General features: G+C 46.5%; 1 protein-coding gene across 1 annotated transcript in view; it reads left to right on the forward strand.

The window, feature by feature from the left end:
- Positions 1-27,704, forward strand: part of ADAM12 (ADAM metallopeptidase domain 12) — a 390,586-nt gene that overhangs the window by 322,586 nt on the left and 40,296 nt on the right. The window contains exons 13-14 of the mRNA XM_072130819.1: positions 3,861-3,950; positions 10,576-10,771. Coding sequence (XP_071986920.1) covers positions 3,861-3,950; positions 10,576-10,771 — 286 coding nt within the window. The remainder of the gene's footprint in view (positions 1-3,860; positions 3,951-10,575; positions 10,772-27,704) is intronic.

Below are 27,704 nucleotides of genomic sequence, written 5' to 3' on the forward strand. Positions count from 1 at the left end.
TCATATCTGGAGGTCAGTCTTGTTGGGTGGTGTTATCTCTACACATGATATGGTCATGTCTGGTGGTCAGTCTTGTTGGGGGGTGTTATCTCTACGCATGATATGGTCATGTCTGGTGGTCAGTCTTGTTGGGTGGTGTTATCTCTACACATGATATGGTCATGTCTGGTGGTCAGTCTTGTTGGGTGGTGTTATCTCTATGCATGATATGGTCATGTCTGGTGGTCAGTCTTGTTGGGTGGTGTTATCTCTATGCATGATATGGTCATGTCTGGTGGTCAGTCTTGTTGGGTGGTGTTATCTCTATGCATGATATGGTCATGTCTGGTGGTCAGTCTTGTTGGGGGGTGTTATCTCTATGCATGATATGGTCATGTCTGGTGGTCAGTCTTGTAGGGTGGTGTTATCTCTATGCATGATATGGTCATGTCTGGTGGTCAGTCTTGTTGGGTGGTGTTATCTCTACGCATGATATGGTCATGTCTGGTGGTCAGTCTTGTTGGGTGGTGTTATGTCTATGCATGATATAATCATGTCTGGTGGTCAGTCTTGTTGGGTGGTGTTATCTCTACACATGATATGGTCATGTCTGGTGGTCAGTCTTGTTGGGTGGTGTTATCTCTACACATGATATGGTCATGTCTGGTGGTCAGTCTTGTTGGGGGGTGTTATCTCTACACATGATATGGTCATGTCTGGTGGTCAGTCTTGTTGGGTGGTGTTATCTCTATGCATGATATGGTCATGTCTGGTGGTCAGTCTTGTTGGGTGGTGTTATCTCTACGCATGATATGGTCATGTCTGGTGGTCAGTCTTGTTGGGTGGTGTTATGTCTATGCATGATATAATCATGTCTGGTGGTCAGTCTTGTTGGGTGGTGTTATCTCTACACATGATATGGTCATGTCTGGTGGTCAATCTCTACACATGATATGGTCATGTCTGGTGGTCAGTCTTGTTGGGTGGTGTTATCTCTACACATGATATGGTCATGTCTGGTGGTCAGTCTTGTTGGGGGGTGTTATCTCTACACATGATATGGTCATGTCTGGTGGTCAGTCTTGTTGGGTGGTGTTATCTCTACACATGATATGGTCATGTCTGGTGGTCAGTCTTGTTGGGGGGTGTTATCTCTATGCATGATATGGTCATATCTGGAGGTCAGTCTTGTTGGGTGGTGTTATCTCTACACATGATATGGTCATGTCTGGTGGTCAGTCTTGTTGGGTGGTGTTATGTCTATGCATGATATAATCATGTCTGGTGGTCAGTCTTGTAGGGTGGTGTTATCTCTATGCATGATATGGTCATGTCTGGTGGTCAGTCTTGTTGGGTGGTGCTATCTCTACACATGATATGGTCATGTCTGGTGGTCAGTCTTGTTGGGGGGTGTTATCTCTATGGATGATATGGTCATGTCTGGTGGTCAGTCTTGTTGGGTGGTGTTATGTCTATGCATGATATAATCATGTCTGGTGGTCAGTCTTGTTGGGTGGTGTTATCTCTACACATGATATGGTCATGTCTGGTGGTCAGTCTTGTTGGGGGGTGTTATCTCTATGCATGATATGGTCATGTCTGGTGGTCAGTCTTGTTGGGTGGTGTTGTCTCTATGCATGATATGGTCATGTCTGGTGGTCAGTCTTGTTGGGTGCTGTTATCTCTATGCATGATATGGTCATGTCTGGTGGTCAGTCTTGTTGGGTGGTGTTATCTCTACACATGATATGGTCATGTCTGGTGGTCAGTCTTGTTGGGGGGTGTTATCTCTATGCATGATTCGGTCATGTCTGGTGGTCAGTCTTGTTGGGTGGTGTTATGTCTATGCATGATATAATCATGTCTGGTGGTCAGTCTTGTTGGGTGGTGTTATCTCTACACATGATATGGTCATGTCTGGTGGTCAGTCTTGTTGGGTGGTGTTGTCTCTATGCCTGATATGGTCATGTCTGGTGGTCAGTCTTGTTGGGTGCTGTTATCTCTATGCATGATATGGTCATGTCTGGTGGTCAGTCTTGTTGGGTGGTGTTATCTCTATGCATGATATGGTCATGTCTGGTGGTCAGTCTTGTTGGGTGGTGTTATCTCTACGCATGATATGGTCATGTCTGGTGGTCAGTCTTGTTGGGTGGTGTTATCTCTATACATGATATGGTCATGTCTGGTGCTCAGTCTTGTTGGGTGGTAGTGTCTCTACGCATGATATGGTCATGTCTGGTGGTCAGTCTTGTTGGGGGGTGTTATCTCTATGCATGATATGGTCATGTCTGGTGCTCAGTCTTGTTGGGTGGTAGTGTCTCTACGCATGATATGGTCATGTCTGGTGGTCTGTCTTGTTGGGGGGTGTTATCTCTATGCATGATTCGGTCATGTCTGGTGGTCAGTCTTGTTGGGTGGTGTTATGTCTATGCATGATATAATCATGTCTGGTGGTCAGTCTTGTTGGGTGGTGTTATCTCTACACATGATATGGTCATGTCTGGTGGTCAGTCTTGTTGGGGGGTGTTTTCTCTACACATGATATGGTCATGTCTGGTGGTCAGTCTTGTTGGGTGGTGTTGTCTCTATGCATGATATGGTCATGTCTGGTGGTCAGTCTTGTTGGGTGCTGTTATCTCTATGCATGATATGGTCATGTCTGGTGGTCAGTCTTGTTGGGTGGTGTTATCTCTATGCATGATATGGTCATGTCTGGTGGTCAGTCTTGTTGGGTGGTGTTATCTCTACGCATGATATGGTCATGTCTGGTGGTCAGTCTTGTTGGGTGGTGTTATCTCTATACATGATATGGTCATGTCTGGTGGTCAGTCTTGTTGGGTGGTGGTGTCTCTATGCATGATATGGTCATGTCTGGTGGTCAGATTTGTTGGGTACTGTTGTCTCTATGTATGATATGGTCATGTCTGGTGGTCAGTCTTGTTGGGTGCTGTTGTCTCTATGTATGATATGATCATGTCTGGTGGTCAGTCTTGTTGGGTACTGTTGTCTCTATGTATGATATGATCATGTCTGGTGGTCAGTCTTGTTGGGTGCTGTTGTCTCTATGTATGATATGATCATGTCTGGTGGTCAGTCTTTTGGGTACTGTTGTCTCTATGTATGATATGATCATGTCTGGTGCTTGGGTTACATTTAGAGTTGTTAAGTTCTATGTATAGAGTATAACAGAATTGTTTTATGATCCCGTCCAGTGGTTGGGTTGTGTAGAGACTTGTACTACTTATGTAGAGCATAATGTATTATCGGGAACGAAGGTCTCTACACCAACAAAGAAGAGGGTTCTTTACTGTAAGAGTTTTGATACTATGGAACCCTCAACCACAAAAAGTCATTGAGAATCCACTTCAAGAGTTTAGGAAAGACGTCAATGTCTTTAGAGTAACAATATAATTAGTTATAATCTCTACATTTTTGGAGATGGATTGCCGATCCAGGGATTTATTCTCATTTGGGAAGAGTTTTTCCAAACAGTAACATGAGAACATCTTATGGTTGGGGGTCTGTGCTATAATATTTAATTCTGGCTGAATGTGCAACCATTATCCGTAGTTATTTATTCAGTTTTTATGTCTTCTGTGCAGTGTATTGAACATGGGCAAAGTCATTGTATGATACTCCTGCCTAGCATTGGCTAATTTAGCTTCACAATAGATTTACATTCAGTGTTACCTGTGTTCTCACTGTAGCTCACAACATCTTCCAGCCATCATCTTGTATCAAGTTTCTTGAGTACTTCCACTTTGACCATGTGTTCATCATTTTACTTTGAAATATCTCGGGGGAAACAAACATGATGTGAATGTAGAAACACCTTTATACTGCTGATCCATTGTAAGACTCTTCTTTGAATTGCGTTGCAGGAGTGTACCAACCCTTGCTGCAACGCCACCACCTGCCTACTCGTTCCGGGAGCCGTGTGCGCCCATGGCCTCTGCTGTGAAGACTGCAAGGTGAATTTCTTTATACACTTAAATGATCATAACATTTTATAATGTATAGATGTATCCAATCACAATGTCCAGTATTTTAGAAGACCACTTTGGATAGACTAGTTAGAAGGAAGTTCTTTGAGTTTCTTGAGGTTTCTGTTATATTCCTGTAATACTGGCTCCAGTAGTTTATTGGTTTCTTCTAACAAAAAAACTGCTCTGTGGATTGTTCAGGTCTAAAAGTGGTTACTGTGACATCCTGAAGAGTGGCCACCTGCTTGGGACCTCCCTCAAAGCCTGAGGAGCAATTTCTCCCCTAATAGCCAGATTAGAGTACAAACTGTGGAACCTGTCAAAAGAAAGGAGGTTTAATGAACACCCCCCCCCCCCCCCCGGTAGACTTTGACCATGATAATGGGTTTGCTGTTAAAAGGATGACCTACACTTTAGCCATAAATAATTAATCTGTAATGGGAGGGGAAGAACCAAGACCAACATGAGGAGCGGAAATCTGGAGAATTTTAACAACTGTTCTGGGTGTTCCTGCATCCCTTCGCTGTGTTGGGGAGCCCCTGGTGTTTGTAGCCCCTGGCAGATTGCTAGGACCTATCATAGACAGTCTAACCTGGGATCGGAGGAGTGGGGAGCTGAGCCCCAGTGCTCCAAAGGAACAACAGGGCAAAGATGCAGGAGAAGAGAAAAGAGGTGCAGCTATCGTGTGATAACGTCAAGCACAATGGTAATTGTGAAAGTATTAATCAGGACTCTCACCTTAGTTCAGATGACGTGAGCGTATAACAGTATAGAAGAATGCAGCTGCCACTCCTAAATGACCACGTTCACCGAAGGACCAGGATCCCGGAACCATGTGAAGACTACTACCTGAGAGAATGGTTAGGATGGCGCTGTACATCCGCTTTATTATTAAAAATAGGACGCAACGTGTTTCAGCTCCAGACCGGAGCTTTCATCAGGCATTATGAAAGCTCCGGTCTGGAGCTGAAACGCGTCGCGTCCTATTTTTAATAATAAAGCGGATTCCTCTTTCAACTCGGATCTTCGCGTGGGTCTCATGTACAGCGCCATCCTAACCATTCTCTCGGGTAGTGTCACTAGGACCTATCATAGCCAAATTAGCTTTTAATAGCAAATGCCACACATGTATAGTAGGTACGAAAAGTATTCAGACCCCTTTTCACTCTTTGTTTCATTGCAGCCAATTGGTAAGATCAAAAAAGTTATTTTTCCTAATTAATGTGCGCTCTGCCCACATCTTGACAGAAAAATCAGAAATGTAGATATTTTTGATAATTTATTAAACAAAAGAAACTGAAATATCACATGGTCCTAAGTATTCAGACCATTTGCTGTGACACTCATATTTAACTTATGTTATCCATTTCCTTCTGACCCTCCTTGAGATGGTTTTTCTCCTTCATCATTAATTAAAGTGATTGGACTTGCTTAGGAAAAGTGCACATCTGTCCATATAAGAGCTCACAGCGCATGTCAGAGCACATGAGAATCGTGAGGTCTAAGGAACTGCCCAAGGAGCTCAGAGACAGAATTGTGGCAAGGCACAGATCTAGCCAAGGATACAAAAGAATTTTGGCAGCACCCAAGGTTCCTAAGATCACAGTGGCCTCCATAATCTTTACATTGAAAAGGTTTGGGACAACTACAACTCCTCCTCGACTTGTCCACCTAGCCAAATTAAGCAATCATGGGAGAAGAGCCTTTGTGAGAGAGGTAAAAAAAACCCCCAAGAGATGCAGTAGGGAGATGGGATAAAGTTACACAAAGTCAAATAGAATTCCAGCAGTGACGCATGGTGGGGGCAGCATCATGCTATGGGGGAGGGGGGGGGACAGGACCACTGGGTGTAATGGATGGAAGGTGAATGCGACCAAGTACAGAGATATCCTGGATGAAAACCTCTTTCAGATGCCCTGGACCTCAGACTGGGCCAAAACTTCCAACAAGACACTGACCCTAAGCACAAGCTAAAATAACACAGCAGAGGCTTCAGAACCTAAACCCAATGGAGCATCTCTGGAGAAACTGGAAAATGTCTCCACCATCGTTCATCATCCAACCTGAGGGAACTGGAGAGGATCTGCAAGGAAGAGGCAGAGGATTCCCAAATCCAGGGGGGAGGAACTTGTAGCATCTTCCCAAGAAGACTCCTGGCTGCACCAGCTCCAAAGCTTCTACTCAGCACCGAGCAAAGGGGCCAAATACTCATCACCAGGGCCGTATACTCATCACCAGGGGGCCGAATACTCATCACCAGGGGAGATTTCTGTTTTTCTTGTAGATATTTTTGTCAAAATGGGGGCAGAGGGCACATTACTGGGGGGCAGAGGGCACATTACTGGGGGGCAGTGTGCACATTACTGGGGGGCAGAGTGCACATTACTGGGGGGCAGAGGGCACATTACTGGGGGGGCAGAGTGCACATTACTGGGGGGGGCAGAGGGCACATTACTGAGGGGGCAGAGGGCACATTACTGAGGGGGCAAAGGGCAAATATCTGGGTGGGCAGAGTGCACATTGCTGGGTGGGCAGAGTGCACATTACTGGGGGGCAGAGTGCACATTACTGGGGGGGGCAGAGGGCACATTACTGGGGGGGGCAGAGGGCACATTACTGGGGGGGCAGAGTGCACATTACTGGGGGGGCAGAGTGCACATTACTGGAGGGGCAGAATGCACATTACTGGGGGGGCAGAGTGCACATTACTGGGGGGGCAGAGGGCCCATTACTGGGAGGGCAGAGTGCACATTACTGGGGGGGGTGCAGAGGGCACATTACTGGGGGTGCAGAGGGCACATTACTGGGGGGGGGGGCAGAGGGCACATTACTGGGGGGGCATAGGGCACATTACTGGGGGGGCATTGGGCACATTACTGGGAGGGCAGAGTGCACATTTCCGGGGGTTGGGCAGAGTGCACATTACTGGGGGGGGCAGAGTGCACATTACTGGGGGGGGCAGAGTGCACATTACTGGGGGGGGCAGAGGGCACATTACTGGGGGGGCAGAGGGCACATTACTGGGGGGGGGCAGAGGGCACATTACTGGGGGGGGGCAGAGGGCACATTACTGGGGGGGGCAGAGGGCACATTACTGGGGGGGCATAGGGCACATTACTGGGGGGGCAGAGGGCACATTACTGGGGGGGGGGCAGAGGGCACATTACTGGGGGGGGGGCAGAGTGCACATTACTGGGGGGGGGCAGAGGGCCCATTACTGGGGGGGGGGCAGAGTGCACATTGCTGGGGGGGGCAGAGGGCCCATTACTGGGGGGGGGGCAGAGTGCACATTACTGGGGGGCAGAGTGCACATTACTGGGGGGCAGAGTGCACATTACTGGGGGGGGCAGAGGGCACATTACTGGGGGGGCAGAGTGCACATTACTGGAGGGGCAGAGTGCACATTACTGGGGGGGGCAGAGGGCAAATTACTGGGGGGGCAGAGGGCACATTACTGGGGGGGCAGAGGGCACATTACTGGGGGGGCAGAGGGCACATTACTGGGGGGGGGCAGAGGGCACATTACTGGGGGGGGGCAGAGGGCACATTACTGGGGGGGGCAGAGTGCACATTACTGGGGGGGGCAGAGTGCACATTACTGGGGGGGCAGAGGGCACATTACTGGGGGGGGCAGAGGGCACATTACTGGGGGGGCAGAGTGCACATTACTGGGGGGGCAGAGGGCACATTACTGAGGGGGCAGAGTGCACATTACTGGGGGGGCAGAGTGCACATTACTGGGGGGGCAGAGGGCACATTACTGGGGGGGGGCAGAGGGCACATTACTGGGGGGGGGCAGAGGGCACATTACTGGGGGGGGCAGAGTGCACATTACTGGGGGGGCAGAGTGCACATTACTGGGGGGGCAGAGGGCACATTACTGGGGGGGGCAGAGGGCACATTACTGGGGGGGGGGGCAGAGGGCACATTACTGGGGGGGCAGAGGGCACATTACTGGGGGGGGGGCACAGGGCACATTACTGGGGGGGGGGGGGGCAGAGGGCACATTAATTAGCAAAAAAAAGAACTTTTCTGATCTTACCAAATGGCTGCAATGAAACAAAGAGTGAAAGAGTGATAAATGTATACTTTCTGTACCCGCTGTAGCATAAGCCTTAACATGTTAGCATAAGGATTAACCATTTGTGTGCCTGTACTGTCCAGCCCTATGTCCGAGGCTTCTGTCAGGAATATGTTCTTGGAAGTTCTATGAAAATATAAAAGACTTGAATGTAAAGGGAACAGAACCTTTATTAGTCATTCCCCGCTGAATAATGGGAAGGACGGGATGAGTAACCTCCACGTAGATCCTACACATTGAGTCATTCCTTTATCCCGCTTGCCTTTGGCCATCTACAGATCACATCGATCTCTCCTCTACACATTGTATTCCCTCTGTCACTATAATCCTATTTACTGCCAGGAACGTGGGAAGACTTATATTCATGACAGACAAATAAGTTCCAAATGAAGTTGAGCCTTTATTACATTTGTCTTCCCACCTGGTTTATTCCTCGTTGGCCTTCGCTGTAGGCTGATAAATGCGCTCATGGCTCCGAGACTTGTGCATCGCGTCCCGTCTTAGTACTTACCGATAATGGATCTTTTTTTTGTTGTTATTTCTTCTTACTTTATCTACCGTATATACTCGAGTATAAGCCGACCCAAGTATAAGCCGAGGCCCCTAATTGTACCACAAAAACCTGGGAAAACCTATTGACTTGAGTATAAGCCGAGGGTGGAAAATGCATTGGTCACAGCCTTCCCAGTATATCGCCTGCCGAACCCTGCTCCCCAGTATATAGCCTGCCAGCCCATATCCCCCAGTATATAGCCAGCCCCCTGCCCCAGTATATAGCCAGCAGCAGGGGAAGCCAGAAAGGTGAGTTTTGATGTATAAATTTTTTGTGCTGAAAAACTAGGCTTATACTTGAGTATACAGTATATGGTACTTTATGCTCATTTTGCTTATGGAGTGCTTAATATTATGTATTTTTTTAAATATCGCACCCCTCCTGTAATCAGACGGCTTCTGTAATTGCAACTCTGCAGAATGGGTCACATTAAAGTTATACTTAGAGTTGGGGGATGAACGCGACCAACTTCATTCACTTCTGTGGGGCTGCTAAGGGCAGATGTGACCTCCAGAGCTCCATTCACTTGTCCTAATCCTGAGCAGCAGATGGGTGGACCAATCCCATCTGACAGTAGAGCATGTAATTAGCATATTGTGGACTAAAACTGCCCTGAAACTTTTCTATGTAGCTCCTCTGTTGTCGGGAACGATGAAACTTTTCTATGTAGCTCCTCTGTTGTCGGGAACGATGAAACTTTTCTATGTAGCTCCTCTGTTGTCTGATTGGTGGCCCCGGGCGGGAACAGGCTCCACCCATTTTACAGTAGAAGCTCGGGAACGATTAAGTCTACATTTCATTGTATTGTAGTATTGTAGAAATTTCAAACCCAACATTTAGAAATCTCATGTATAAACAATCAATCTTAGCATCTCTCTCAATCTATTGGACACCCACAGATCACAGCAGATCATTGGAGATTCCAGCAGGAAGGCGTCATACGTCAGGATTCCAGGGCCCCTACAATATTGTATTTGCCCAGCTGCAGAGAGACAACAATACCAGCGATACCTGTACTCTGCTGCTGACCATCATTTCTTATTAAATCAGATTCACCTATTCCTGATGTGGGTGGGCACGTCCCGGTTGTGACATCAGCTCAGGGCACTGAAGCCAGAACAGGACAGCATGTTTGTAATTGGCCGATCTGAAGCACGTGATGAGTCACATGCTTGTGACATCACTCAAGGTCCTTTTTTTGCATTCCTCTCCCACTGACACTCCTAACAAGCCTCCTGTGTCTCTAGCTGTTCTATACGGTTTCCCATGGTTACCAGAAAGCATGGGAAATGAAGATTAGGGGCAAGGTAAAGCCTCTGCTGGCTGCTAAACCCCTGCAGATAGCTAATTTAGAGTAAATTAGTGAATTGCTTATTTTAAGTGCAGAGTTGGGCAGACGTTTTTATACTTTATTGTTGTACTTTAATACAAAATGTTTCTGCCTGAAGTAATCTGCTTCAGCATTAGCGAATGCAATGAATGTAAGAAGTAATGGCGGGAGACCTGTATACACCAGAGGGGGGCACCATCCTATATCGATACAAGGTCCTTAAATGAAACCAGACTCTTCTCACGCCCACAGTCGTCATATAATCATCACTCTCATTGTTGAATGGCACTCAGGACTTTTATCCAGTTACAGCAAGTTTATTTTGGAAGGGAATTAATCATAAAGTTTTTATGTTACGGTCTGTGAGAGCCGAGCACATGCCTCTCCTAAAATCCTTCTTTGTCTCCTATAACCCTGACACAGGGAAAAGTTCTACAACTGACTGCCAAGGAGGCTGAGATGTTACCGCGTATTAATTCCTCTAGTGACTGTAGTAGTCTGCGATGTAACAAGTAACCACGAGGTCTCGGAGCAAAACACAAAATAGAGACCCCCTCCGCACACGGCCAGATTGTAGCAGCAAGTGCTCTCTCTGCTGACCATAGGATGTGCACCACATTGACCTAACATTTCTTTACTCCTTTCTCAGCTCAAGCCCGGTGGGACTCCCTGCCGTGATGCCGGCAACTTCTGCGATCTACCGGAGTTCTGCACCGGGACCAGTGCACACTGCCCACCCAACGTCTATCTACACGATGGCCACCCATGTTACACGCTGGATGGATACTGCTATAGTGGCATGTGTCAGACCCATGAGCAGCAATGTGTCACACTGTGGGGGCAAGGTAGGTGCAACTACGGTACACCCTTTACCATATCATCTCACCAACCAACCAGTTCACAACCAGCCCTCACGCCGTCTGGATGTCAATAGGAATTTTCATGGAAATTGATTCCTGGGCAACAAGCAAAGGACCCCCCAACCTACCTTAACATTTATACCCTATAATAATTGTAATCGTTGTATCACTTGTGGTCTGTAGGTTCTAACCTACCTTCTCTGGAGATGTGGAGCAATTAACGGGTCAATAGGATCCAGGATCAATGTCCTTCTGCTTTTTATCGCAAACAGTACCTCTAGACCCAGAGCCGTATCAGGATTGCTGAGGTCCTCTTCAGGTTTTGCGTTTCAATGTTTGAAGTATGCAAAGTTTTAATCTTTTAGTACAGAGTTTTGAACCTTTTATCTAGTCATAAAATAGGGATCCCCACTTGGGTCTATCGCCCTCTTTGTGACTGATTGCGGAGGTAGACCGTAGTTTCCCATGAATTACATGGCCTTACATCAGTTCCAGCAATAGTATATACAGAAAGTGGGTCGTCTCAATGGTCTCGACCCATTTAGATTTGAGCTGGGAATCAAAACCATACAAATGTTGGATTGTGGGACAGGACATTTGGGTTGTCTGTTGGTTACTATGACCATGAAGCACCAATAATCTCTCCAACTATCTGTAGCTCACCACCATATACACCCACTGATGGACCTCCTATCCATGCCTCTTTATTTAAAGTGAATCTACCACCAGGATGAAGGATTGTAAACCAAGCACACTGACATACAGGTGTGTGCCCCCTCTGGCAGGATCCGCTCTTCTTGTAGCTTCATATGCCATTGTTTTTAAGAAAAAGATGTTTTAAAAATTATGCAGGTTAGCCTTCGGGGCTCCAAGCTCCATTGACATCTATAGAGTCTGGAGCCCCTGAGGCTCATTTGCATAATTTGTCAAATCTTTTTCTTGTAAAAATAAGGTCCTAAGAAGCTCAAAGAAAAGCAGAACCTACCAGAGGGGACACTCACCAGTATGTCAGTGTGCTTGGTTTACAATTCTTTATTCTGGTGGTAGATTTCCTTTAATGAGAACCTTGACCAAACTAAAGACTCTTTACTCTTCTTGTAAGAAAGTCGATGGGCTGTAAAACCATTTCATATAAAAGGGGCCACTATATCTAAGACGCTTCCTAGGGGAAGTTTAAAGGGAACCTGTCATCAGGAGCCCTTTTTCTGTCTCCCCTATATCCCCATAGAGGATATTGTGCACATTGCCAAAGAGAAAAGTTAGATGAAAGTTTACCTTCCTCTCTGCAGAGCTGTGTCCTGTGTCTCACGCTTCTCACTGGCCCCTCCCATGGGACACGGGAAAGTGCTCTGCGGAGAGGAAGGTAAACTTTCATCTAACTTTTCTCTTTATTGGAAAAAGCCAGTTTTATTACAAAATCTCTTTGGCAATTTGCACACTACTCTCTATGGGGACATGGGGGGAGCCATAAAGAGGGCTCCTGATGACAGGTTCCCTTTAAAGGATCTGTTGTTTCCTGTAATTTCCTATGCATTTTTTCATAGAACTTTAAGATCTAACACTCAGAGGAGAGGACAGATGCTACATACACGCTCAGTGCTAGTTTCGGGAGCTCATCCCATACATCCCTATGTAATATGTCTAATATTTCCCGTCTGCAAAGCTTTTCCTAAAACCCATGAAAATAATCTTTGAAAAGGTCTTTAGAATCCGTGGAGCGTCGCAGAAACAGGAACAGCGCGGTAAGATCCACAATTATACAAGAGATAAAGCCGGAGGATGAGGGGAGAAGCGAGGGCTCGTACCATTAATTATCCAGGTTGGATTGACACTCTGCAGAGTCAGGTCAGGATTGGAAAACATGTTTAACCCGCGGCTTCCTGAGTCGAAAACTTCCTCAGGAAATATCGTTGACGGAAGGTTTTATCAGTAGCTTCTGCAGCTCATGCTCCCCCCTCCCCCAATCCCATTAACATGTTCTTATTTACAAGGGATGAGGTAAGCGGCGACGGCTTCCTAAAGTTACGTTACCGACTGACAGCTGTTTCCCGTTACCCTTGCGGTCAATCCCCTTGGGTCAGTTCTGCCTATGGAATAATTAAGGACACGATAAGACAAATGTTCCTATATTTTACTCTTCACATTTCAGCCTCACAATTGAAAAAATATTTAGCAATGACCGGAGGAGGAAAAGAAACATGAAGCTCTTGGGTCCCGACCCCCCTACAATGTATGACCAAGAGCTCCCACTGGGGCCTGGGCCTCTGTACGACTGTGACAGCTGCACCCCCAAGTAGCTACACCCCCCAACTCAAAAATACTGGACACATAGGGAAAAGCTTAGGTGGACATTTTAATTCACTTAATGGGTCCGAATGCCGTACTTTCGGCGGGTTTCATGATTATTTCCGATTTGCGCCGAATTGCCCCGGTATATTGGGGCATGCGATCAGATTGTGGCGCATCAGTGCCGGCTTTCATGCACTTACATGCACCGGGAAGAAGCTAGTGAACACCGGCGGACCTCGGTGCAGCAGCGAAACCTGCTGGATATCGGGCGCAGGATTATAGTGAGTCCTGGAAGACCCGAATCCACGTCGGACAATGCGCCGTGGGATCGCGACTGGACCGGGTAAGTAAATGTGCCCCATTGTTCTGGTCTAAAATAAACATTCTCCAACACAAAAGAACACGACGATAGCTGCACAGACATCCTAAAACTATAGCGTGTAATAATCTTCCTAATGGTCCTCGATACATTTAGATGGTGTGGACAGATCTTCCAGTTCTTGTTCTCATGCTCTCATGGGCTCCTATGGAGGTTTTGCCCTATGAACTTAATTCATCCCAAAAGCTCATCATGATATCTATCCCTGGAGGGCAATGGTCTCGTCTCTGCTCCTGCCTTTTCATAAAGGGGTTTCTCGGTTACAGCGGTGTAACATCAGGTCTCTCCTCTGAGCATAAGGAGATTTGTACTATTAGTTACATTGTAGTAACTCTCCCCTCTACTGATGGAATTTTTTACTTTATTTTGGAATTTTAGGTTTTGTTTTGCTTTTTCTTGGGTTAGGAAAGTTAATAATAATAATAAGCGCGTCTATATTGGAAAGGTCATCATTGATTCTGCACCAGACGGGTTCACATACACCTTGAGATGGTCACGTCTCTGAGACCCTCGGAGGAGATAAGGAGAGATAACCCCCATGTTTTATATGAAGGTTCATCTATTAGGTAGGTGAGGCCACAGTCTTGGTCAGTCATGTAATAGAGTTTCCCTTTCATGTGTTAATGTCCAGATGACTCACTTTTGGTCCACGTCCAACTTCCTAAATGTCTTGAAGAGAAACTATGATTCTTTTTGTTATAGCTCAAATTAGATCTAGGGCTCAGTCTGCTGACCGTTTATGGTCTAATCAAGTTCCTTTCAAACCCCATAAAGTCAGTGTCTAGGCAGAAGGCTTCCTCGTGCTGCCAGCAGTCGTACAATGAGACATTCTTGCTCATCCCCGACTACATTCTAACGTTCATAAGTCACCGTCCTCTCGCTCGTACAGACATAACTGCTCCATATATCACCAGAATGATGTAAACTCGGCTACGCCGAATGCAGACCCCCACAACACGAGGTCACACAAGGGATTGGCCTCAGTTTCTGTGCAACATTCAATATGTTTTAAAGAGGAAATTCCATTCTATTTTTATGTTTCATGTATCACACATGTATCTGCACAGTTGAGCACTTAGTGTATAGATACTGGACCAGAAAGTGGACCGGACCTCCACCCAGAGGGAAGAAGATCTTTTAGGATTCTATGTGCAGCCTTTGGTTGGAGTAAAACCTCCCACTTTAAATCGGAAACCTATTGATGGCGATCCATTGAGAAACCGGGCGTTTTATAAACTTTCATGGCAATCTTGTAACAAGACGGGATTGTTAAACATGCCCCCCCCCCCCCCATTAAATCATAATCATTTGCTACACAAGAAAATATCATGTTTTGTTTTCTCCTTTTCCCTTATTATTTTTTTTTCTCTTGAAATGTCAAACACTGGGAAAGGAAAACAAGAGTAAAAACAGAGAGCGGGGAGAGCCGGGCCGGGGGAGCTGAGCCGGCAGGTCAATTTCTAGATCAAAGACGAGTGTTGTACAACTTTCTTTATTAGATAACATGTTTTGTTAAAGGGTGAATATCTCATTTATGTCTCATATTTCATTGGATGATAAAGAACCATCAAAGGATGGGGTGGGGGGTGACATCTAATCCAATCTTAGACTTTAAGACCACTATTATATATTTGACACCCCCTAATTTATTGAGACTTGGGTTCATATGTCAGTTGGGAAACCAGACCTAAGCCATGGATTGCCAACATGCACTTAATATGTGTCATCAATTGGAGACATTTTTTGTATAACTGGAGAATTGTTTTTTTTCAATAGGATATCATCCACTATGTTCAGTGTTATATGTCTGGAGATGTCTCATAGTTTCCAACCGTCCCAGAACCTCCGACGAGACCTCCTGGAAGAGTCAACCAATCTCCTGAGCCAAGTAGAATGCACCTGTATCTCTCTTGTAAATGCCAAGTTATCCCCCTCTACCTCAAACACACTAGTACTGCAACTTTTGTAATGTCCCGCTGGATGGGCCTTTACTAAATTCAGTACCTGATTAACCTTCTTGGTTGCAACAACTTTAAGGCTGAGTCCACTTTTAACAGCCAATATCTCATCCTGATCCCAGAGCCCAGAGTGTCTAGAAAAGAGCATGACCCAGAACACTAGACAGAGCCTAATTTTAATTAGGCTCGGTCTAGAGCTCTGGGTCACATTTTTGAGATTAACTTAACATCTGCTGGGGAAATAGACACCCACACCAGGAATGTCGGGGATACCTTCTACACCCGAGGTCTCCCCCTCTTCTTGCTTCTGACCTGTTGGCCCAGGCGGGTGTTCATGAGGCCTACTACAAAACCCAGCCACAATCATAATCAGCCACTCCAGGTTCAAGTTCCTGCTGCCCCCACATACCGTCAGTGCCAATGGGGATGTTGCACTTTGGCTGTAACTTCTCTATGACCCTAGGGTGATACAACATAATAGAAAGTGTTGCAGTCCACCACGGTAAGCTGGAATTCTCCTTGGCACTTCTGTGGCCGTGTCTTTTAATTATTTTGACAAAGAATAGCACCTTGACTCATCATTGGCCAAACGCGAGACCCCATGGCAGGTGTTAATGACAGAGCCAACTTTTTGGGCACATTGAGTGACCGCTTCTGAGTGATTTAACCTTCCACACATCTTATTCTTCTCTGTACCATCAGATGCAGCCTTGAAAGGTATCAATATTACTTTCTAAAGACCCTCAACCCCAAGCCCATCTTTCCAGAAGCCCTGATACGCACAAGAAACAAATCTTCCCATCTGCCGGGGCCGTTAAACGCTCCCGATCCAGGTGATTTATATTTGTAAAACATCAAACCTGCAAAGGTCTGGTTAAAGCCGCCCCTGATAATTTCATCTGAATAGCCTCTGCTCTTAGGTAAGGACACCTAAATGAGAGTGAAGGAGTGAGAAGCGTATGAATAACACCCGTGAAAACATGTTAATTAGCTTCCAGACTAATTAGTGAGAGAGAGGCTGCAGAATGTATCGTGCTTGCGAGGAGCCGTGGGGTTTGCAGGTGCGAAAGGAACGCACGTTGCAAAGGAATCAAATCAAACTTCGGAAGAGACGTATTGTTCTCTGGAAAACAGATGTTGAGCCTAAGTTGTTACGGTTTGTATACAATGTATTAAAGATGCCTGTTACCTATACAGGCAGTCCCCAGGTTACGTATAACATAGGTTCCATAGGTTTGTTCTTGAGTTGAATTTGTATGTAAGTTGAAACTGTATATTTTATAATTGTAGTTCCAGACAAAAAAAATGTTTGCTCCAGTGACAATTGGAGTTTCAAAATTTTTTGCTGTAATGGGACCAAGGATTATCAATAAAGCTTCATTACAGACACCTTACAGCTGATCATTGCAGCCTGGGACTATAGTAACATCCAGAGAGGTCACCAGAGGTCACAGGGGGCAGAGGGGTCCGTCTTTAAACTAGGGGTCATCTGTAAGTCGGGTCTCCTTAAGTAGGGGGCCGCCTGTACATGTGGAACCTATAAACAGCCCCTAATGCACCCTAAAACCTTTCCTATCTGTACATTACCAGTGAGGTCAATGGGTCAATGTGACTTCCCTTTGTGATGAGGATACACCTGAGAAGGGGACTGGGGTTAGGTAGTCAGCGAGTGCATCGACCCCGAATCTCCAATTGGGGGGAGGGAGACAAAAAAGAGACAGGAGCGCTCTCCTCGTGTGATACTGTAAAAACTGAGTAAAAATGATCTAAAAGACCAGTTTACAGGTGCTCACCTTGTAGCACAAGGGATTGTGCATGTAGAGTAAGATGGGGGATTCCCGGCGCCGTTCTCTGCCCAGGGGTAGACCGATAGGTAGTAGTGTGCAATCAGCGTGTGGTTCTGAGCTCCACAAGTGGAGCAGGATGAAGTGGCGTTCAACGCAGAATCAATCTCCAAGGAACAGTATTAGTGGTCCAATACTGGTTTATTGCTGTTACACGCTTCGGTCCGGTACCCGGACCTTCGCCTGACAAGTGGCAGCAATAAACCAGTATTGGACCACTAATACTGTTCCTTGGAGATTGATTCTGCGTTGAACGCCACTTCATCCTGCTCCACTTGTGGAGCTCAGAACCACACGCCGATTTCCCTTTGTGATAGCTGAGTAAAGGTTCATCCCACTGCCGCTACTTTGCGTCAAAATATTGAAAAATTTACTTTGTCCTTCTTTGACATCCAGAACCCAGGGGGAACCTACCCCCGGCTATGCCCCAGGTGACGGGATGAAAGTCGTGCACCAAGGAACATTTTGTTTGCCTTTTTTACACATAAGAAAATAGTTATTATTCATGAATTTTTGAGAATCGCTTTACACAAACCCCCAGGGGACCAGGACCCTTATTCAACTCCCGGTTGCTGCATTTTTTCCGCCAATCAGCGGCCTCAACCCGCACAGGAGACATAGAACAAAGTATGTTGAACCTGTGACCCCTGACACTTGTGGCCCAGGGACAGATGACCTCCGTGATGCCGGGGTCTTTTTGCTTTCCCCTGTCCTGGCCTCAAAAACTGTCCTAGAAAATGCAGAAGATTGTTATAGAATGTAGTTTGGCCTTTCGGAGATTGGAGGGGGTGCAGGAGCACATTCTATCTATAGTCCTTTTTTTTTTTTTGTGTTATTTTTTTAATACATAAAATCTATTTCTCCAGTTGTAGATTCTTCCCTTTTATATTACACCTGGAGCAGCGCAGGAAAGCCCGGCTCTGTGTGAGTCATAGATGAAACATCACTTTATTACCTAATGAATAATATGAAAAGCTTCTGCCCTGGAAGCCAAAGGTTATCCCATTATCACCAAGCGTCAATCAATACACAACTCTATGAACAAATGTAATTCTCTAGAAATCTCTCATACCGTTCTGGGAAAGATTTTCTATTTCCATTGTCTGAGCGCTGCCCGGACGCCGATGTGACCAGGAACAATATTGACCTTGACGCCTCTTCACACATTTACAGCAGTTGTGGCATTTTGTGGCAGTGAGATTTGCTGCAGAGCCACCTCCAAGTGATAGGATTATTTATGGCTGGAGATATATTGTGCTGTATACATCTATTCTGATATATTGTCACCTTTTATTATAAATCAGTTACAAACCTCATTTTATTTTGATATTTATTATAGCATATCTTATTTTAGATTTATATATATATATATATATATATTATGGGATCAATAGACTAATGTTACAGTTTCTTCCCATTGTTACCATGTTAACAAATGTTACCATTTGGCAATGGTAAAAACAGTCATTTTAATTTTTTGAAACATAAAATTCTCATATACAGGCAGTCCTCAGGTTACATACAAGATAGGTTCCATAGGTTTGTTCTTAAGTAGAATTTGTATGTAAGTCGAGACTGTATATTTTATCATTGCAGGTAAAAAAGAAAATTTTGGTACCAGTAAAAATCGGCGATTAAAAACTTTTTTGCAGTAAATGGACCAAGGATTATCAGTACAGACACCTTCCAGCTGATCATTGCAGCCTGGGACTATAGTAATAGTAACACCAGAGGTCACAGGGGGCAGAGGGGTCCGTCTTTAACTAGGGGTCGTCTGTAAGTCAGGTGTCCTTAAGTAATCTTCTAAAAGCAAGTTTTTGGTAAACCTGTGGTGGCGGCGAATAAGGGAGCTGAGAGAGATGTTGGAGAAGATAAAATATGCAGACTCTAAAAGGCACTGGCAAGGAAAAATGTACTTTTTTTTTATTGATTTTCATAAAGATATGAAATGTGAATTTTTCTAATAAAAACTGAATGCGAAACCCGTGAGAAGACTTCTGTGGGAACCTGTCACTAGGTCTAATGGTGAAAACCTGATGACAGGTTCCAGGACCGGGACAAGGCAGTTTGGTGCCCTAGGCAGAGCAGAAAGATTTCCCCCCTCCCCCCGTCCCCTGCTTCTATAATATTGTCTCCCACCCCCTATTAATAATCATAAGAGATCTAAGAGGCCAGTTGGGATCATCTACAATAAGACCTATTAGCAGTAAATAAAGTGCAAATCGATATATCTCTGCAATGAATATTATAAACATACACATATTTACCAGCAATGAATAAACAGCACATTAAAATACCCTGCACATATAAATATATACCATACAGGAACATATTGAAGGAGTAAATAGCCACAGATATATACCAGCATCAAATGTACTGCCCATCTGGGCTGCCCGGCACAGACATCACTCACACTTCAAATTGTGTTGCAGCTGTTTTGTTATGTGTCTGTGTTGGCCTGATCCATCCCGGGCTTCCTCCAGGCAGATTGCTTATAGTTGACAATCCTTATGCAGCAGGTAGAGATGCCCCATTCTAAATTTGGTTAGCACAGCCCCCCATAGGAATGGAGCACAGCAACCCTCATTATAAATGTAGATATAGATAGCCCAGTACATTCCCTCCAGCCCCAGAATATATGTAGCCCAGCACCCCCCCCCCCCCAGAATATAGATATCCCACTACATACCCCAGTATATAGGTAGCCAAGCACATGCCCCTGGTATATAGTCAGCCCTGTGTATTCCCTAAGCACAAATGTATAACAGCAGAAAAAATGTAATATATTAATCTACTTGCGCTCCCATCAGCCTCCTCCTTGCTCCAACACTTTGTCTCCTCCAGGACCCGGCAGTGGGATAATACTGTTGCCGATATCATTTCTTCAACGTTGCGGCCTAAGTCACACAGGAGGAGTCTAGTAAAAAGCTGTACGTGCACCTTAAAGACGCACATATCATTGATTACAATTGAGGACCAGGACGGCACCTTCTCCTCCCCCCCGAAAGGAAGGCGAGGATGGCACCCTAGGCGATCGCCTACCCTTGCCCCGGCCATTTAAGAGAAGTTTGAAGACATATTGGAATGATGCAACGTGAATGGCTTCAGTGGTTTACCTGCCACGTGACCAGCTTGGGGGGAGGGGGGGTAGCATCATGGCCAGCATTTGGATGAGGTGCAGTAGGGTTTACGCCCCTGCCTGTGTCACTACTCAACTTCTTCTTTGGATCAGTTTTGATCCCTCTTCCACCATATTCATGAAACATTGTCTAGATATAACCCTGTATGGATGACTGATGTACATCTCCTTTGGATTCATTTCGATCCTTCTACCACATGGAGTCCTAGGAGCTTCCACATTGATAATCCTCCTCACATCTCACTATCACATTAAATTCTGTGACTTCCTTACCATAACTGGACAGAAATGAATGTCTCGCTTCCCCGGCATTGATTTTATTATCGGTTTACAAGAGATGTTCCTCACTTCAAAGAGAGAGCAGGATGAGGGATAACGTCTGAGCTCCAAATTAATTTAGCATTGCGGATTTCCTCGGGATAGCCACTTTGTTGCGATGCTTGAGTAGTTTTCTAATAGCTACTTGTGGTTTATTATAGAAACCTGTATTTAATAGCATTTTTCGTCTTGTCCAATACCACAAACTAAATGTTTTATCTTTACCTGAGTGATAATCAACAATTTTTGCCTTGTTATATTGAATAGCGATCTTCACCTTGTCTCCCACAGCCATAGCGAGACATTGGACAACCCCGGATGATCCATAGATATCTATTCTCATTTATTCTCTTCTGTCATGTCTCGTATGACCCAGAAGTGTCTGAAAATAGAGGAAGGAACCAATGAATACCTATAATAAGGATCGGGTGGGAGACTGTGGCCGGTCTATTTCTTTTGCATGGATTTCCTTGGTGGCTTTCTCCATGAAGTCCATATTCTGAGCTTAGACCATGTGAAAGGGGTTGTAATGCACTATATAGACAAAGGTAATGGGACAAACTTACACACGTAGGGGCAGATTTACTTACCCGGTCCATTCGCGATCCAGCGGCGCTTTCTCTGTGGAGGATTTGGGTCTTCCGGCGATTCACTAAGGCAGTTCCTCCGACGTCCACCAGGTGTCGCTGCTGCACTGAAGGTTTTCCGAATCCTTCGGGTTTTCGTACAGCCACGCCCCCCGATTTCCGTTGCGCGCAATCCGGCGCCGATGTGCCAATCCGATCGCGTGCGCCAAAATCCCGGGGCAATTCAAGGAAAATCGCTGCAAAACTGAAAAATTTGGGTAAACCGCTGTAAAAACGCGATTCGGGCCCTTAGTAAATGACTCCCATTATGCTTAAATTAGGTGTTCAGTTTATTTGCTCTCGATGTGAAAACCATTTAGTCTGTCGCTCACAAAAATTTACGAGAAAATAGTTTGTTTTTAAGAACTCAGTACAGTGCTTCATATTGTAACAGGAGCCACCACCACAGCTAGTCAGTGAAATTTCTTGTATAAAAATGTTCTCTACTTAGACGTCGTCTCATTCCCAACTACTGACGAACAGACTTGAGTAGTCACGAAAGCTTCTTATTGTCAGTGACCATTTCAGTTGGCCAATAAAGGTATCAACGACTGAGAACTCCCAACTCTTTATCTATTTAACCACTGGCGAGCAAAGAATCGTTTAGTTTTCGAAAATTCTTGCCATTTTGATTTTCCACCATCATCTTTGAGTGGCAACATAGAAAAATGGAAGTGTTTAGGAACCACAGCGGCTAAAAAGATCACCGAGCCCCACCACGAGCTTCATGGCATTGGTTTCCAACAATTGAAGTGGTGGAAACCAGAAAGCCACCACAGGACTCACATTGGATGAGTTTGGCTTTGTTGTCCCAGCTGTAAAGTTTGGTGGAGGAGGGATAATGCTAATAAGACTGCCCAGCAAAATATGGATATTTTATATCCACCTCGGTGACCAACACTTATCTAGAGAAAGGGTGTTTTTTAAACCCCTACCCATGGTCGGGTTTAACTCTGAGTTTGAGGCTCATATGCAGCCACTCTCCATTTAGGTCTATGATGATGCCTAACTTGGCGTAGTCTACAAGCTCAGCTATTTTGGCCTCTCCCATAGACTTGACTAGAGAGTGGACGCACGTGTGCAGCAAACTCTGCTCTTGTTTCTGCTGCAGACATTGGGGCACATTTACTTACCCGGTCCCTGCGCGATCCCCGAGGCGCGTTCTCCGACGAGGATGAAGTCTGCCGCGATTCCCTAAGGTTGTGCGCCCGAGATCCTGCATGTGTCACTTCCGGAGTTCAGCTTCTTCTTCCCGGTGCATGTAAGTGCATTGTCTTGCAACACAATTTGAATTTTAAATCCCACGCTCAGTCCGAATCAGTTGGGTTGTCCGACGACCACGCCCCCCGATTTGTGTCGTATGAAAGTCGGCACGATTGCACCAAAATCCGATCGCGTGCACCAAAAACCCCTGTTAAATGCGACACAAAACGGAAATAGTCGGGAAACCTGACGGAAATGCAGTCCGCGGACCCTTAGTAATTGTGCCCCAATGTTTTTGACAAAAGTGCGGGTCATGGATCTGGGATCTGAATCTATTATGTCTTTTTGATCCGTCATGTGGATATGTCATAACTATTGAATATGGGGATGTCCCTGTAACCTTAAGCCACTGGATCCTAATGCCAGATTTTCCACAAGGTCTCCAATCATGTGTGACCCATGGCTGCACCTACAACCCCTAATACTACACCCCTACTGCCCTTCATTGTGTGTTGCTCCACAGAACATGTACCCGATGTCTGTGCATCAGTAATTTCACAATTGAGAGTAAGTAAGCATTAAGCGACTTCTCTCCATTTCCGTATGACAGTGGATAATGCCGACTTCATAAACCTGTTATTATCGGCAGGATCCTGCTGGGTAAGTACTGAGGGATGTAGAAGGAACGAGGCAATTCTTGTCTCTAAAGGAACAAAATCACTCGTCTCACATCCTTTACTTTCCTCCCTGACCTGTACAAGCTCTGGAGGAAGAGTCAGAATTTTTTTTTTAGCAAAATCTAGTTTTTTCCTTTTTGCAATGAAACTTATTCTATAAAGTTGATGATCATGAAACCCAGTAATTACCGCGCCTTCAAGATGACACATTCTTGTCAAGTCAATAGGGATTTTTCAGACCTCAAGGAATATAAGAATAGAAATCCAACTTTATATAGTCAGATACTGCATCTCCAGGGTCTGGCGGGGGCGATCAGAGTGTACACAACTCTCCAGGAGGTCCAGGTTATAATACAGGGATAGGTAGTTTTTGGTACTTAGTAGAAGTCACTTTACAACTCCAGGACATACATGGATCTATGCCGGCTCTAGACCCAAACTGCAGTAGGTTTGGGTTTTTCTGTGACTGATGTGTCGCATTCGCGGTCTGCCGTGTATATTGAAATGCATCGTCGCAATGTTCACGTTGCACGACCAAGATCAGTGTGTAGCCCGGGATTCCAAGGGGTTTTCCAGAATAAATCATATTGAATAAATGATATTGATGCACAACTACTAATGGGGCGGCATAGTCATCGCCTAAGGCTCTGCAACCAGATGATCGCCAAGACCCCCACTGCTCTCATACTGAAGACCTGTTATATAAATTATTTGGGCTGGTTAACCATTTTGCAGAGGCCATGCACAAGATGTGTTATGACCAAACTCATTGGGGCACATTTACTTACCTGTCCAATGATCATGCACTCTGCCTCGATTCACTAAGATCATGCGTCCGATATCCTCCATGTGTTGCTTCCCCGCTCAGGTCCCCGGAGTTCACCTTCTTCTTCCTGGTGCATGTAAGTGCATTGTCCTTGTATAAAGCACTGTGCGGGGAGTCACTAAGATCCTGCACCCGATATCCTGCATGTGTCGCTTCCCCGCTCAGGTTCCCGGAGTTCACCTTCTTCTTCCTGGTACATGTAAGTGCATTGTACGTGTATAATGCGCTGTACGGGGAGTCACTAAGATCCTGCGCCCGATATCCTGCATGTGTTGCTTCCCCGCTCAGGTCCCAGGAGTTCACCTTCTTCTTCCTGGTGCATGTAAGTGCATTGTCCGCGTATAATGCGCTGTGCGGGGAGTCACTAAGATCCTGCGGCCGATATCCGCCATGTGTCGCTTCCCCGCTCAGGTCCCGGAGTTCACCTTCTTCTTCCTGGTGCATGTAAGTGCATTGTCCGTGTATAATGCGCTGTGCAGGGAGTCACTAAGATGCAGCGCCCGATATCCTGCATGTGTCGCTTCCCCGCTCAGGTCCCCGGAGTTCACCTTCTTCTTCCTGGTGCATGTAAGTGCATTGTCCGTGTATAATGCGCTGTGCGAGGAATCACTAAGATCCTGCGCCCGATATCCTGCATGTGTCGCTTCCCCACTCAGGTCCCCGGAGTTCACCTTCTTCTTCCTGGTGCATGTAAGTGCATTGTCCGTGTATAATGCGCTGTGCAGGGAGTCACTAAGATCCAGCGCCTGATATCCTGCATGTGTCGCTTCCCCGCTCAGGTCCCCGGAGTTCACCTTCTTCTTCCTGGTGCATGTAAGTGCATTGTCCGTGTATAATGCGCTGTGCGAGGAATCACTAAGATCCTGCGCCCGATATCCTGCATGTGTCGCTTCCCCACTCAGGTCCCCGGAGTTCACCTTCTTCTTCCTGGTGCATGTAAGTGCATTGTCCGTGTATAATGCGCTGTGCGGGGAGTCACTAAGATCCTGCGCCCGATATCCTGCAGGTGTCGCTTCCCCGCTCAGGTCCCCGGAGTTCACCTTCTTCTTCCTGGTGCATGTAAGTGCATTGTCCGTGTATAATGCGCTGTGCGGGGAGTCACTAAGATCGTGCGCCCGATATCCTGCATGTGTCACTTCCCTGCTCAGGTCCCCGGAGTTCACCTTCTTCTTCCTGGTGCATGTAAGTGCATTGTCCATGTATAATGCGCTGTGCGGGGAGTCACTAAGATCCTGCACCTGATATCCTGCATGTGTCACTTCCCCGCTCAGGTCCCCGGAGTTCACCTTCTTCTTCCTGGTGCATGTAAGTGCATTGTCCGTGTAAAATGTGCTGTGCGGGGAGTCACTAAGATCGTGCGCCTGATATCCTGCGTGTGTCGCTTCCCCGCTCAGGTCCCTGGAGTTCACCTTCTTCTTCCTGGTGCATGTAAGTGCATTGTCCGTGTAAAATGTGCTGTGCGGGGAGTCACTAAGATCGTGCGCCTGATATCCTGCGTGTGTCACTTCCCCGCTCAGGTCCCCGGAGTTCACCTTCTTCTTCCTGGTGCATGTAAGTGCATTGTCCATGTATAATGTGCTGTGCGGGGAGTCACTAAGATCGTGCATCCGATATCCTGCATGTGCCGCTTCCCCGCTCAGGTCCCTGGAGTTCACCTTCTTCTTCCTGCTGCATGTAATTGCATTGTCCGTGTATAATGCGCTGTGCGGGGAGTCACTAAGATCCTGCACCTGATATCCTGCATGTGTCACTTCCCCGCTCAGGTCCCCGGAGTTCACCTTCTTCTTCCTGGTGCATGTAAGTGCATTGTCCGTGTAAAATGTGCTGTGCGGGGAGTCACTAAGATCCTGCACCTGATATCCTGCATGTGTCACTTCCCCGCTCAGGTCCCCGGAGTTCACCTTCTTCTTCCTGGTGCATGTAAGTGCATTGTCCGTGTATAATGCGCTGTGCGGGGAGTCACTAAGATCGTGCGCCTGATATCCTGCGTGTGTCGCTTCCTCGCTCAGGTCCTCGGAGTTCACCTTCTTCTTCCTGGTGCTTGTAAGTGCATTGTCCGTGTATAATGCGCTGTGCGAGGAATCACTAAGATCCTGCGCCCGATATCCTGCATGTGTCGCTTCCCCACTCAGGTCCCCGGAGTTCACCTTCTTCTTCCTGGTGCATGTAAGTGCATTGTCCGTGTATAATGCGCTGTGCGGGGAGTCACTAAGATCCTGCGCCCGATATCCTGCAGGTGTCGCTTCCCCGCTCAGGTCCCCGGAGTTCACCTTCTTCTTCCTGGTGCATGTAAGTGCATTGTCCGTGTATAATGCGCTGTGCGGGGAGTCACTAAGATCGTGCGCCCGATATCCTGCATGTGTCACTTCCCTGCTCAGGTCCCCGGAGTTCACCTTCTTCTTCCTGGTGCATGTAAGTGCATTGTCCATGTATAATGCGCTGTGCGGGGAGTCACTAAGATCCTGCACCTGATATCCTGCATGTGTCACTTCCCCGCTCAGGTCCCCGGAGTTCACCTTCTTCTTCCTGGTGCATGTAAGTGCATTGTCCGTGTAAAATGTGCTGTGCGGGGAGTCACTAAGATCGTGCGCCTGATATCCTGCGTGTGTCGCTTCCCCGCTCAGGTCCCTGGAGTTCACCTTCTTCTTCCTGGTGCATGTAAGTGCATTGTCCGTGTAAAATGTGCTGTGCGGGGAGTCACTAAGATCGTGCGCCTGATATCCTGCGTGTGTCACTTCCCCGCTCAGGTCCCCGGAGTTCACCTTCTTCTTCCTGGTGCATGTAAGTGCATTGTCCGTGTATAATGCGCTGTGCGGGGAGTCACTAAGATCGTGCGCCCGATATCCTGCATGTGTCACTTCCCTGCTCAGGTCCCCGGAGTTCACCTTCTTCTTCCTGGTGCATGTAAGTGCATTGTCCATGTATAATGTGCTGTGCGGGGAGTCACTAAGATCGTGCATCCGATATCCTGCATGTGCCGCTTCCCCGCTCAGGTCCCTGGAGTTCACCTTCTTCTTCCTGCTGCATGTAATTGCATTGTCCGTGTATAATGCGCTGTGCGGGGAGTCACTAAGATCCTGCACCTGATATCCTGCATGTGTCACTTCCCCGCTCAGGTCCCCGGAGTTCACCTTCTTCTTCCTGGTGCATGTAAGTGCATTGTCCGTGTAAAATGTGCTGTGCGGGGAGTCACTAAGATCCTGCACCTGATATCCTGCATGTGTCACTTCCCCGCTCAGGTCCCCGGAGTTCACCTTCTTCTTCCTGGTGCATGTAAGTGCATTGTCCGTGTATAATGCGCTGTGCGGGGAGTCACTAAGATCGTGCGCCTGATATCCTGCGTGTGTCGCTTCCTCGCTCAGGTCCTCGGAGTTCACCTTCTTCTTCCTGGTGCATGTAAGTGCTTGATCTTGTGACACAATTTGAAAGTTAAATCCTGCGCTCAGTCCGAATCAGTCGGATCGTCCAACGGCCCTCCACCCCGATTTCTGTCGCATGAAAGCAGCACAGCTGCGCCACAATCTGATCGCGTGCAACACAACCCCCTGCTAAATATCTGTCACAGACCCTTAGTAAATAAGCCCCATTATCTAATGTTTACATGAGGGCTTATCGACCTTCCCCTGACACCAAGTAACGAAGACCTAGGAAGAGGTCCA

The sequence above is a fragment of the Engystomops pustulosus genome, chromosome 11, assembly GCF_040894005.1.
Source record: "Engystomops pustulosus chromosome 11, aEngPut4.maternal, whole genome shotgun sequence".
NCBI classification, from domain to species: Eukaryota; Metazoa; Chordata; class Amphibia; order Anura; family Leptodactylidae; genus Engystomops; species Engystomops pustulosus.